We start from the raw sequence: 11,104 nt of genomic DNA on the forward strand, positions 1-11,104 counted from the left end.
GATGATCTGTTGGCTCTTAAAGTCAGCGTTCCTAGCAAATGGAATGGATAGCATAAACTTGACGGACTGAGTATCGTGAGATGCGGTGGCAATTCATCAGCTATTTATTCACAGATCAACAATCTTCTCAAGTATGCATTCCATTGTCAAGCATGCTTCATGATGTTATCTGAACGCATTTTTGCTGCAGGCACATTCCCATAGTCAAGCCCGCTCATCATCGATGCGTCTACAAAAGCATCATGATCGCGAAATACCGAGTAGCTTTGACCAATCACCAGGCTCGAAGTTGTTATCTTCCGTGTTTTACAGGGGGTTGTGGTTGCCTCAAGCCCAAGTTAGAGGTGCCTGCCTCACCTAGCACTAGCCTAGGACCAGAATCTCCGGCGGAGTCATGACGTCGTTATGGCTTATACAGCCATCACCATTATTTTCAGAAGATATGAACCTCTTCTTTATCATGCCAGCAACCACCTCAAGAAGAATTCCACTGAAAAACAACATCCAGAACTCGTTCACAGGCAATTAAAGCCTGCAGCTTTCAAAATGCTGTCATGTTTTGGCATTTGTAAAGACTCCGAAGAAGCAGAGCGCCAGCCTCTGCTGCCGCGTTACAATGACGACACTAGCTTGCAGACGCGACTGCATGAGAAGCTCCATACATATCAAATGCTACGCGCTATAGCTAAGGGTTACATGCCGAGCAACGAGCAACTCATTATCCATCTGCGAGCTCTTCTCTCCGCCCAAATTTTGAACCCAGAAAGACAGGAATTGAGCCCTTCGGGACGAGCTCTTGTCAGAAGCATCAAGCTATGGATCACCCAGTTCATCGAGGTGTTGCAGCACAAGAACAGCAAGGATCAAATTCAGGACTTTATCTGGTACCTCACCAAGGCACGTCTGGATGTTGATGTCGCACACATCGAGCAGCGGGCTGCCAGAGCCAAGGTCCGAGCAGATGCTGTGGCTACCTACAAGAGCCTGCAGACTATCGGCTCTCTTCTCCTGACCAACGCCGATTTTCGAGTCTTTCTGTCTGATCTCAGTACTGTGGGAAGAGAGGTACTACGAGATACCGCCTTCACCTTGTCCGATGTCTCCAAGCAAGCAGGAGAGGCTATCAAACCTTCAAAAGAGGAGGAAGAGGCCCTCAAGCATACAAATGGCAATGAGAAATCACCTGCTGCTCCTTCCGACCAAGAGCTTAAGAATGAAATTGCAGATGTTGGTGAAACTGTCAAAGATAGTGCTATTGAGGTAGCCGATGGAGCAGCACAGAGCATCAAGGAGCACGTCAAAGGAGATGAAGGTGATGCACTTGTCAAGCGTCTCAAGAACACCGTCTTGAACCTTCGAAAGCGAACAGACTATAAGGAGTCTGTTTCGACCATTTCACTGCTTATCCGACGTTATCTTCTTGCCTACTCACATGCCGCTACCGCGACAGTTGAAGCAATTGAGGAGGACACCCAACCCAATGCCGAAGCTGACAAGGCCGTCCACAACTTTTGGCTGTTCGTCACTTCTCTCGGCAAGCGTGAACATTGGGATAATGTCAAGAAGTCCTTCGAAGCTGTCGTCGATGATGGAAAGACCGACCCAAACTTTGACGAGCTCGTGAAGCAGATCGGCAACATGGTGCAAGACATGCTTAGCGATCCTGACTTTTTCGATAACATCGAGGAGAGATTCCAAACATTGCGCAAGAAGTCCAACGAACTGACTGCCAAGTCATCCATTCGTGATGATCTCGATGCCTTGTTGTCCAACCTTTATGCTGCTTTTCGATCAGTCCTGGATGACCAGGACATCAAGAAGCTCATCCACACGACCGAGAGAATTGCGCTTCTCCTGTCCCCTGCTGGGGAGTACGCTAACAGTGATCTGGTCACCGACACCATCAATATTTTTGTTCCTCTCCTAATCCAAGCTATCCAGTACATACCCATCCCCCGTGTCGAAGTGTCGGCCCCTGCTATTGATCTTTTGCTCGAGAATCTTATCCTTGAGCCTGGTCGAACAGTCAATGCCAGCTCATTCTTGCCTTTCCAGCTCAACGTCTCAAGCTACAACGATGTCCAAGTAAAGAAAGCACGTTTTGGAACCCAATCTACCATGACATCAATGATGAAGGTCACTGTGTCTGGTCTCTCCATCGCGGCTGACGACTTGGGATACTGGTTCCGTCTGCACTCTGGTCTTCTTCGAATGGTCGACGAAGGTATCGCCGGCTTTCACCTCGACAAACGTGGTGTTGATATCACTCTTGACCTGGAAATTGGTAAAGATCGCATGGAACAAATCGTATCTCTGCGCGATGTTAAGGTGCGCATCCACCATCTCAACTACACACTCAGCAAGTCCAAGTTTGCGTGCCTGGCTTGGATCTTGAAGCCATTCGTTCGACCCATAGTTCGCAAGGCTCTTGAAGTCAAAATTGCTGCAGCCATTGCAGAGGGTCTGCATTTCCTGAACAGAGAAATGCTCTATGCACGGGAACGCCTTCGGGCCACCCGCATTGCGGACCCTAAGGACCTCTTGACATTCATCCGAGCTGTTGCGGCACGTCTCGTTCCAGCGCCTGATCCTGATATCGACGCCCGTGTCGGTGTCAAGCCAGGTTCAGGCGTATTCCAAGGGCGCTACGCTCCTGGAAGTTTGGTCCAGCTGTGGGAGGAGGAAGGCAGGGATGCGGAACAGAGGCTCTTCGAATATGAGCAGGGAGGCTGGAAGAATGATATTTTTGACCTTAAAACAAGGCCCGTTTGAGACGAATTTACGATACGTGTGTACAAGAGTATGGCATGATACGTTCATTAGCTGGTTTACGCAGGCGAGGCATGTTGGAGTTACTGGGGTTTGACTTAAGGATGCAACGGGGCCCAAGCAAAAGGCAGAGGTTCGGATGGCGTCGGGTGAAACAAATCGTTTATTACCAGTGGATAGTTCAGGTGACTTTGAATTGATGTTTGTATTTCCAGTTTTGGAATGTAGCGCTTGACACCATACAATGGGTGATTGCTTCAAGTATCGGTGGCGGAATCGGGCAACGTAGCATCTGAGATTAACATGTTTGCTCTCAGCATGAAGTTGGGAATACACACATAAACGAATGCTACGGCACAAGTACAGTACAGTATGTACGCGCGTGCATTAGGTCTTTGAGATGTGATCACTCATCTTGACCCCAGCAACAGCGACCGCCATTTGCTAAGCCCTACAGCTGATCCCCCAGATTTACAGAGTCGGAGACCGAGCAAATGCTGGCCGAGGAAATGATAGTCTTGGATCTGCAGATTTACCAATGGAGTGGTTTCAGCAAGACATGAGGCGCACAGTCTAGACTCTGTGTCTGATCATTACTATTACGACGACGGACCATCCAATGTCATACAAATTGCACGGTAGTGGAGGATACGATGAGTTGTTTGGTGGCTGGGCTTGTCACGAGGGTTGAATTAGTCACGAGATAGTCTTCCACTGAAGTAATACACGGGGAAAAGGTAACAATTACTTTACCTATCAATTCTCTCCAAGAGCTTACTCAACTGCTTTAAGCAGGTCCTAAGACTGACAGAAGATGATCTGACCAAGGGTTGTCAAAGCTCTTCGCTAGGTTCGCTTCATTGAGGATTCCATGCATCACGACTAACAAGTTCGAATTTGTATGACACCTCACGTTTACATATACATATCCGTACATCAAATCTCTCGGCTTTCCTCCCTTGGACACCCCTGGCCCCCCCTTTCTGCTGGGTCTCAGCCAAAGAAAAAGCAATTCACCCCCTGTACCTAATCCTTGAACGCTTGATTCAACCGCCTGACTGACCCCAGGGCGGGGATCCCCGGCCTATGCTTTGTGGCCTATGAAAACATGCTGTGCAACCTCTGGAAGCTCCCCGGGTGGCTTACCCCGGATGTTCATGGATCTTGCTTGTCTTGGTTCTTCTCTGTATGATGGATGATGATGGTGTTTCTCGTGAAAGCCTGGATGACAGGCTATGAAAGTGCAGATCTAGCTGATGCCGCGTCTTTTGTGCTCGGTCTACGGATAGGTATGGCTTGTACAGCAGAAATGAAGTCTTGTCACCACCAAAAGTCTGGGGTGCCCGAGTACAAGGTACATGTTGTTTCGCCCCGGATTTTCCATCGAATTGGTTCAGCGTGATCCTTGCTGCAGGAGACTACTGAAATGTAATGATTTACGCACTACGCTATTTGGTTACTCTTGCTTGGCCTGGCCTGAAGAATCTCCCGACTAAGACGACCACCTCTTCTTCCCCTCTTCGACTACGACTACGACTCCTCCTCTTTCTTATTTTGGGTTTTCTTACTTCTTATCTTTTATCTCTTCCTTCTAGATTGTGTTCTATACCGAGCATATTTGCCTAAAGAACCGGCTTGCTCATCTCATCTCATCTTACTTCCCGGGCATCTCGCCTAGCTTCGGTCGCGGCTTAGGCTCCCCACTTTCGCTTGCTGAGCATCACGCCAGTTACTCCCAGCCCCAGCTTTGAAGCTCTGATATATTGAGGAGGGAAGAAGACGGACTTGGGAGGATTGGCTTAGACGAATGGCATTGGTCTGGTGAAGTTGCTGCGAATTTGTTGTAGGGCGAGTTGCTGGTCAGGTTGAACTCTTGAGATCAGGTCCTATACACATTGTGGACCATCACCTCCGACCCGGGATACAACAACCAACTCGAATTATTACTGATCAACTTTTTCGACATCGCAAACTTGGATTCGCCATAGGTTTTATCTTCTCCTTTCCTACACAGAGACCTTCTTCCATCGACGTGGATCTTCACGTAAAGTTGTTAAAGCGGATGGATCGAACGAGGCAGCTTTGACAGCACGCGGAGCTTCTTCCTCCCCTCCTACAAAGCGAAAGCTGTGGTTATGGAGGTAGAGGCTAATACCAAGAGCTCAATCAATTTGCTTGAGCAGTGGCGTCGCCATACAACGGGCGGTTGTCACGATGATCTAGCTATATCCCCGCTCGACCTTAGCTCGGATGACTTGAATCAAGTACCACGATGTCCTAGCCCGGACCCCTTGTTCGAGGCATTGATGGGACATTCGAGGTGCCTAACTGTTAAGAAGTCAGAAAATAACGATAGCACACAGCAGAGACCGGCGGCGGTGAAAGATTGGACACCACAACCGAGACCTGAAGCCTCGCCACGCTTCTCTTTCCCTTCGTTGGACGAAGCCAAGAGGAAGTCCAGTCCATTGAATCTCCAGTTTCAACAAAAACCACCCCCTCCTCAAGGGGTCAAACGACGACGCTGTATCTCCGACGTCGAAGGCTTCAATACGGGTGATCTAAGTGTCAAGAAGCGCCGACTGCGAGCCGATCTCATCACAAGCCGTCTTTCACAACCCTACTCACAGCCTGCAACACACATTCTCAACAGGGAGGGCCAGGAGGCTGGTGACAAACGGTTCTTGAAGATGGCTACGTCTGTGGACATGACTCGAAGGATTGCACACCTTCATGCAACATCCTTTCTGCGGTTCTCAATCATGAATTGTATAAGAAAGAGACTGAGTCAGGAACAGCCTGCACGGAATCATGAGCAGGAAATGGCGGCTATCACATCGAAAGCTACCAGCAAGCCCAATTGGAAACCTCCAATGCTGCAAGATTCGGCAACGAGTCGATCCCTTAGAATCTCACCAACAGGTACTGGGCTGGCTGGGCCTCAAGGCGTCATCTCATCAACAAAACCACAACCAAACCAACAGGCTCACAAGCCATTCCAACACTCCAAGCCTACATCCTGTCGGTTATCCAAACCAGCAGCACTTCCCCTCCCAGTTGGCGACGTAGCCGCAACAAAGAAGCGCACATCCCCGCGACTATTTCCCATACGATCCCCAGAGCTACGGCCAACAGTATCGTTACCTCCTCTAGATGATCTAGAAGAGGATAGTTTCGCATACATGCACCCAGCAGACGACGATTGGAACGACATCGGTGACGATCAGGATAGTGTATACTCTGACTTCAGCGTTGTGTTTGGGCAGAATGGCGAAAGCACCAGCGAGGAGGACGATAGATCGTATGAGGAATATCTGGATGAACTTGATGGTATATGTTGGATGTCAAGATAGTGATGCACCTATTCAGTGTCACTTCTTTGGGACCATATCACAAAACATGTAAATTATACAAGTATGGCATGGGGCAGCGAGTTGCCATTGTTCATGTTTATATATAGCGACATAGTAAGCACTCTTGCTCTGGGCTTGGGTATCATAAAAGATCATATAGCTTATTCTATTGTAGTCAACCACCAGACCTCTTGGTATCACATACATAAGAGATGCGAAGTCTGTTGTCTCTGATAATACTCGTCTCATTTACAGCTTTGCGCCTAGTTTGGAAGCTCTATCTTTTGCGATATCGCACATTGCCTGCATTTCAAGTTAGTAGCAGAAACTCAAGGACATGAACAACCCGTACCTGTAACGCCTCATCGACTTCCTTGGCATAGTCTCCTCTCAAGATTCTAGCTCTCATGTTCTCCATGATTTCGGGTCTTCCTCGCCCATTCACAAAGACGACATAGCGTAGCCCCGGGAATTTCGCTTCATACTCCTGATTCAACTTGGCCAACTCCTCGCCCTGTCCTTGCAAGTTGGCTTGTTCAGCTGCTGACTGTGCAGACTCGACTTTCTTAGCCCCCAGACGGGGGTGAGACCCGAGAATGGAAAGAAGAGTCTCATCTGGATTGGTCGTGGAGCTGGAGGATGCGAGTGAAACAAGACGGGCCTTACAGGCATCGATCAGCTCTGGATATGATCTGTATTCTGAGTCTTTTACGACTGGGATGAGAGTTGAGTGAATTGCTGGACTTGGTTCGAATAAGAGGTCCAAAGTCTTAATCTGTTCAGATTCATCTGCTGTACAAAGCTCTTTTGGTGTAGGGAGAGCCATGATAGGTGTTGAAGTTGGTGGTTTGATAGCCAATTATCACGAAGTACTTGATGTTCACTTGTAAGTATATAAACCAAATCAAGAAGAATTAGGAGATCACTATCGACACTGCATCGCTCTATTATCGGACTACGGAGACATGCGAAACTGCTATTACCGGTGCTCCCCGCGTCAAGACATGCATGAAGACGATGGCTGATAAGATACCGATATGACGGAACCTTATCTTATCACCCCGTGATTCCAAGCTCTGGTCAGTGCACCGGCAAAATCTCGACTAGGCGATTGTCGTCGCAACAGAGCTTCGAGACGACGAATTGCGCTTTACCTGACGACAAGCAATTGAAAGCTCCACGAGCTCAAAATCGCAGTCGCCATGCTTTGTGGAAGTAAGTTGCCCAAGCTTGCTATCTCTCAATAACAGTGCGCTAATCTCTTGACAGTTTCTGGAGAGGCTCCTCAAGAGCCCGTCGTGTCTAAGAAGTCCGGTATGTTGTATCATCAATAACATCAACGCGCAACTAACTCGTCTCAGGTGTTGTCTACGAGAAGCGCCTTATCGAACAATATATCAACGAACATGCCACCGAGCCTGATTCTGGCGAGGCTCTGACCACAGATGATCTCCTCCCTATCCACTCGTCGCGTATCGTCCGACCGCGTCCTCCTACCCTCACATCTATCCCAGCCCTCCTCGCGACCTTCCAGAACGAATGGGACGCGCTGGCCCTCGAGACATATAACATCAAGGAGCAGCTCGCGCGCACCAGGGAAGAACTTGCCACAGCGCTGTACCAGCACGATGCTGCTGTCCGAGTTATTGCACGACTCACGAGGGAGCGAGACGAGGCTAGAGATGCTTTGAGCAAGGTCACTGTTACTGGAGGTGCTGTCGATGGCGATCAGATGCAAGTTGATAGCGTGGAGAAGCTGCCACAGGAGCTTACTGAGAAGGTGGACGAGACTCATCAGACGTATGTGATCAATCTACGACTACGAAACCATGGCGGTCAACTAACTCTGGATTTAGACTATCAAAGGGTCGCAAGAAGCGTCCCGTCCCCGAAGGCTGGGCCACCGGCGAAGAGATCTCAGCTTTCGAAAGCGCGACTACGCACTCCCTACCTGTTCCTGATGCCACCGCTCTTAGCGTTGGAGGCGCCAACGCAGCTATCGGAGGTCTTAAGGGTCAAGCCGTTATCTACTCCACTACCGAGGATAAGGTCGAGGTGTCTATCTCCGTGGAGGAGCCTGTTACAGATGCTGCCTGGGCTGAGAACCGCGTTGTCTTTGCGACTGGACAGGGAAGCGTTAAGATCTTCGAGGATGGTAACCAGGTTGCTTCCTTGAGCGAGCATGCTGGTGCTGCTACAGCACTGAGCCTGCACCCCAGCGGCGAGATCCTGGCCTCTGTCGGTACTGATAAGAGCATTGTGTTCTACGACTTGGTTGGACAGAAGTGCGCTGCTCGTGCTTACACCGATGCTGGTAAGTTCTTTCTAGCTCATTCTGAATTCATGGTTTGCTAACATCATCTCAGCTCTCACCTCTTGCGCTTTCCACCCTGACGGTCACCTCTTCGCCGCCGGCACCACCTCTGGCGAAATTAAGCTTTTCATGACCAACACCCTCGAGCAAGCTGCTTCTTTTAGCCTCGGTGCCCCTATTCAGGCCCTCAGCTTCTCCGAGAACGGCTACTGGTTCGCTGCCACAGCCAAGGGACAGACCATGGTTACCATCTTCGACCTACGAAAGGAGGGAGATGCTGCTGTCGCCAAGATTCTCGAGACCGGTGGACCTGTGCAATCTCTGGCTTGGGACTACAGTGGCCAGTTCCTCGCCACTGGTGGTGCAGCTGGCGTGACAGTGCAACAATTCACGAAGTCCACCAAGAAGTGGAGCGAGCCCTTGAAGAGCTCCACGCCTTCGGTCTCGGTTCGATGGGGAGAGTCTGCTAAGCAGCTCGTGACAATTAACGGTGAGGGTGTGGTCAGCATACTTGGTTCAAAGGAATAGACATTGGTGGATTTAGACGAAACTACGTATTGAAAGGAGATGGCTGGATGATTCCCTGGTATTCCTGTATTTATAAAGGCCTGCGAACTGGGTCAAAGCAAAGCACAGAAGGTGTTTGAAAATTGATAATTAAGGGTTTTGTTTATTTGGATAGCATGATTCACTGTTTACTGTCGGACTCGTACTGGAAGTCAACAAACGAATGCAGTTCGCCGTCAGAGCCTCCAGTCCCGTCAAAACATGAATGGCCCAAAGTGGAGCCTAGGCGTCATTGCCCCCCTGTACAGAAGCCTTAACGCCTGCAGTTAGTTGTCCTTAGTGGGGTAATCGCCCCCAGTGCAGGGTCGCTGCGCGCTAAGTCCGGTCGTCACATGGGTAGGTGGCAGCGTCGAATCAATTCCATATCGAACGGCAGACATTCAATTTCAACTTCCTTTTTACCAGCAACAGGGACCTAACTTTAATGCTTACCAACACAGCACCCTGACCACTTTGACGCCTCTCGCGACGCGGTACAGATGATTACGATTACTATACACAGAAGTATATATCACAAATGATAGATTCTGCGTCTGCTGGAAAAGGGCACCTGGATAACTCAACCCTCGAGCTCATCGCCACCACTCCTTGAATTCGCATTTCGCGCCGCTCTTCACTTGCGATACACCGTGCTCTGCACCTGTTGCCTCGTGGATGCTTCGTGAACGGCATATAGCAGGCCATTCACTGCATTTAACAAATACCGCCGTACATACCTCGATATTTCCGATACGAAACCCTCCATTTCCACCAACATGGCTACCAGCAGTGACGACTTGTTCGAACTCGGGGATCAGGAGTTGATAGAATTAGACATCACCCCAAGCAGACCTCACAATGCTGCCGAGCCGTCTTTGTTCCTCCCGAACCCTTCGGCACCTCCAGCGTTTCCTCCTCCCCGTCCCCGATCGCGCCAAACCGCTCGCCCTAATGCGGGACGCCCGATAAGATCTCGCCGAAGCAGAGCGCCTCAACCGCATTCCGATCATCATCTACGCAATATACTGGCACCGGAACTGCCCCAGCCAGCACCCGTCATCGATCTTACAGAGGAACCGGATTCGCCAGTACAATCACGAGCGAGAGCCCCATCGGTACAAACGTCACAAAATACGAGAAACCCCCGAAGAACGAACTCGCAACGTATATCGCCGCCTCAGCTGGCGCGAACGGATGGGACATTTGTTGGTCGATCGGAAAACGTCATTGACCTTACTTTGGACTCTCCCGAAGAAGAGCGACCTTCACGGCATTATCCCCATGCTGGGCGTATGTTTGCTAGATCCGACGAGCTTATTGAGCTGGAATTCCTAAGCCAACAACCAGCTATTGGACCAATTCAGGGTTTTACATTTGGCCCGTTAAGGAGACTGGCCGGTATCCTGGGTGTGGGTGGTGCTGGATTCAACCCGCCTAACCTTGACATTTCACGCAATGCTTTCGCTCGCCCACCTAGCCCCAAGCCACGCATGGATACGCCTCCGCCGGCCCGAGAAGGCTTCACCCGCAACACCTGTACTGAACCCGAGAAGGAATCTGAAAGCGTGGTTATCTGCCCGGCTTGTAACGAGGAACTTGCCTACGACCCCACGGGGACTGTAACACAGAGCTCGGTTGGTACTGCGAAAGGGAAGCGCAAACGAGCACCTGGAGAGCATCACTTCTGGGCTCTAAAGAAGTGCGGACATGTAAGTTTTCAGACCTATCTATATCCCTAACAGAAACTAACGAGATACAGGTCTACTGTGCCGATTGCTTTGAAAATAGAAAACCCACCAAAACGAATCGTGACGGTGTAGGCTTCCGATCTCCAGACGGAAGGCCGCCGCATGTTGCAGCTAACGACCTCCGGTGTGCTGTTGACGATTGTGACTCCAAAGTGTCTGCTAAAACGGAGTGGGTCGGAATTTTCCTCTAAATCAACTGGCTGATCAATACCTTGCTTGTGCGTTGGAGACTTGGGGCTACGAATCCATGAATAATGAAAAGGAATTCTGCGAGCATAGCATCGGCGTTTAGGACTGTATACCACAAGGCATATTCTTTTTGGAGGTCTAGTTGTGGCGAACTTGGGGCTACTGGGACTTCGCTTTTTAAACCG

General features: G+C 49.9%; 5 protein-coding genes across 5 annotated transcripts; 4 read left to right on the forward strand and 1 right to left on the reverse strand.

Annotated features, from left to right (window-relative positions):
- Nucleotides 1–546: 546 nt before the first annotated feature.
- On the forward strand, nucleotides 547–2,772 carry B0J16DRAFT_263300 (bactericidal permeability-increasing protein; the record flags this gene model as incomplete). The annotated part of the gene is made up of 1 exon (XM_046123328.1): nucleotides 547–2,772. The coding sequence occupies one exon, from the start codon at nucleotides 547–549 to the stop codon at nucleotides 2,770–2,772; it is 2,226 nt and encodes a 741-aa protein (XP_045987203.1).
- A 1,766-nt stretch (nucleotides 2,773–4,538) lies between these two features.
- Nucleotides 4,539–6,277, forward strand: B0J16DRAFT_75348 (uncharacterized protein). The gene has a single exon (XM_046134430.1). It carries the CDS (start codon nucleotides 4,905–4,907, stop codon nucleotides 6,120–6,122), a length of 1,218 nt encoding a protein of 405 aa, XP_045987204.1. The 5' UTR covers nucleotides 4,539–4,904; the 3' UTR covers nucleotides 6,123–6,277.
- On the reverse strand, nucleotides 6,247–7,084 carry B0J16DRAFT_75397 (Oxo-4-hydroxy-4-carboxy-5-ureidoimidazoline decarboxylase). Its single transcript, XM_046134431.1, has 2 exons — nucleotides 6,475–7,084; nucleotides 6,247–6,425 (listed from the first exon to the last, which is right to left on the reverse strand). Exons 1-2 carry the CDS (start codon nucleotides 6,946–6,948, stop codon nucleotides 6,372–6,374), a joined length of 528 nt encoding a protein of 175 aa, XP_045987205.1. The 5' UTR covers nucleotides 6,949–7,084; the 3' UTR covers nucleotides 6,247–6,371.
- Nucleotides 7,085–7,091: 7 nt separating this feature from the next.
- B0J16DRAFT_334903 (WD40-repeat-containing domain protein) lies at nucleotides 7,092–9,099 on the forward strand. The gene is made up of 5 exons (XM_046127010.1): nucleotides 7,092–7,337; nucleotides 7,392–7,436; nucleotides 7,484–7,922; nucleotides 7,979–8,436; nucleotides 8,489–9,099. The coding sequence occupies exons 1-5, from the start codon at nucleotides 7,325–7,327 to the stop codon at nucleotides 8,962–8,964; spliced, it is 1,431 nt and encodes a 476-aa protein (XP_045987206.1). The 5' UTR covers nucleotides 7,092–7,324; the 3' UTR covers nucleotides 8,965–9,099.
- A 659-nt stretch (nucleotides 9,100–9,758) lies between these two features.
- Nucleotides 9,759–10,921, forward strand: B0J16DRAFT_316965 (uncharacterized protein; the record flags this gene model as incomplete). The annotated part of the gene is made up of 2 exons (XM_046125347.1): nucleotides 9,759–10,691; nucleotides 10,742–10,921. 2 exons carry the CDS (start codon nucleotides 9,759–9,761, stop codon nucleotides 10,919–10,921), a joined length of 1,113 nt encoding a protein of 370 aa, XP_045987207.1.
- Nucleotides 10,922–11,104: the final 183 nt, after the last annotated feature.

Source organism: Fusarium flagelliforme, assembly GCF_020744385.1.
Source record: "Fusarium flagelliforme strain FIESC 12 MPI-CAGE-AA-0113 chromosome Unknown B0J16scaffold_2, whole genome shotgun sequence".
In the NCBI taxonomy this organism is placed as follows: Eukaryota; Fungi; Ascomycota; class Sordariomycetes; order Hypocreales; family Nectriaceae; genus Fusarium; species Fusarium flagelliforme.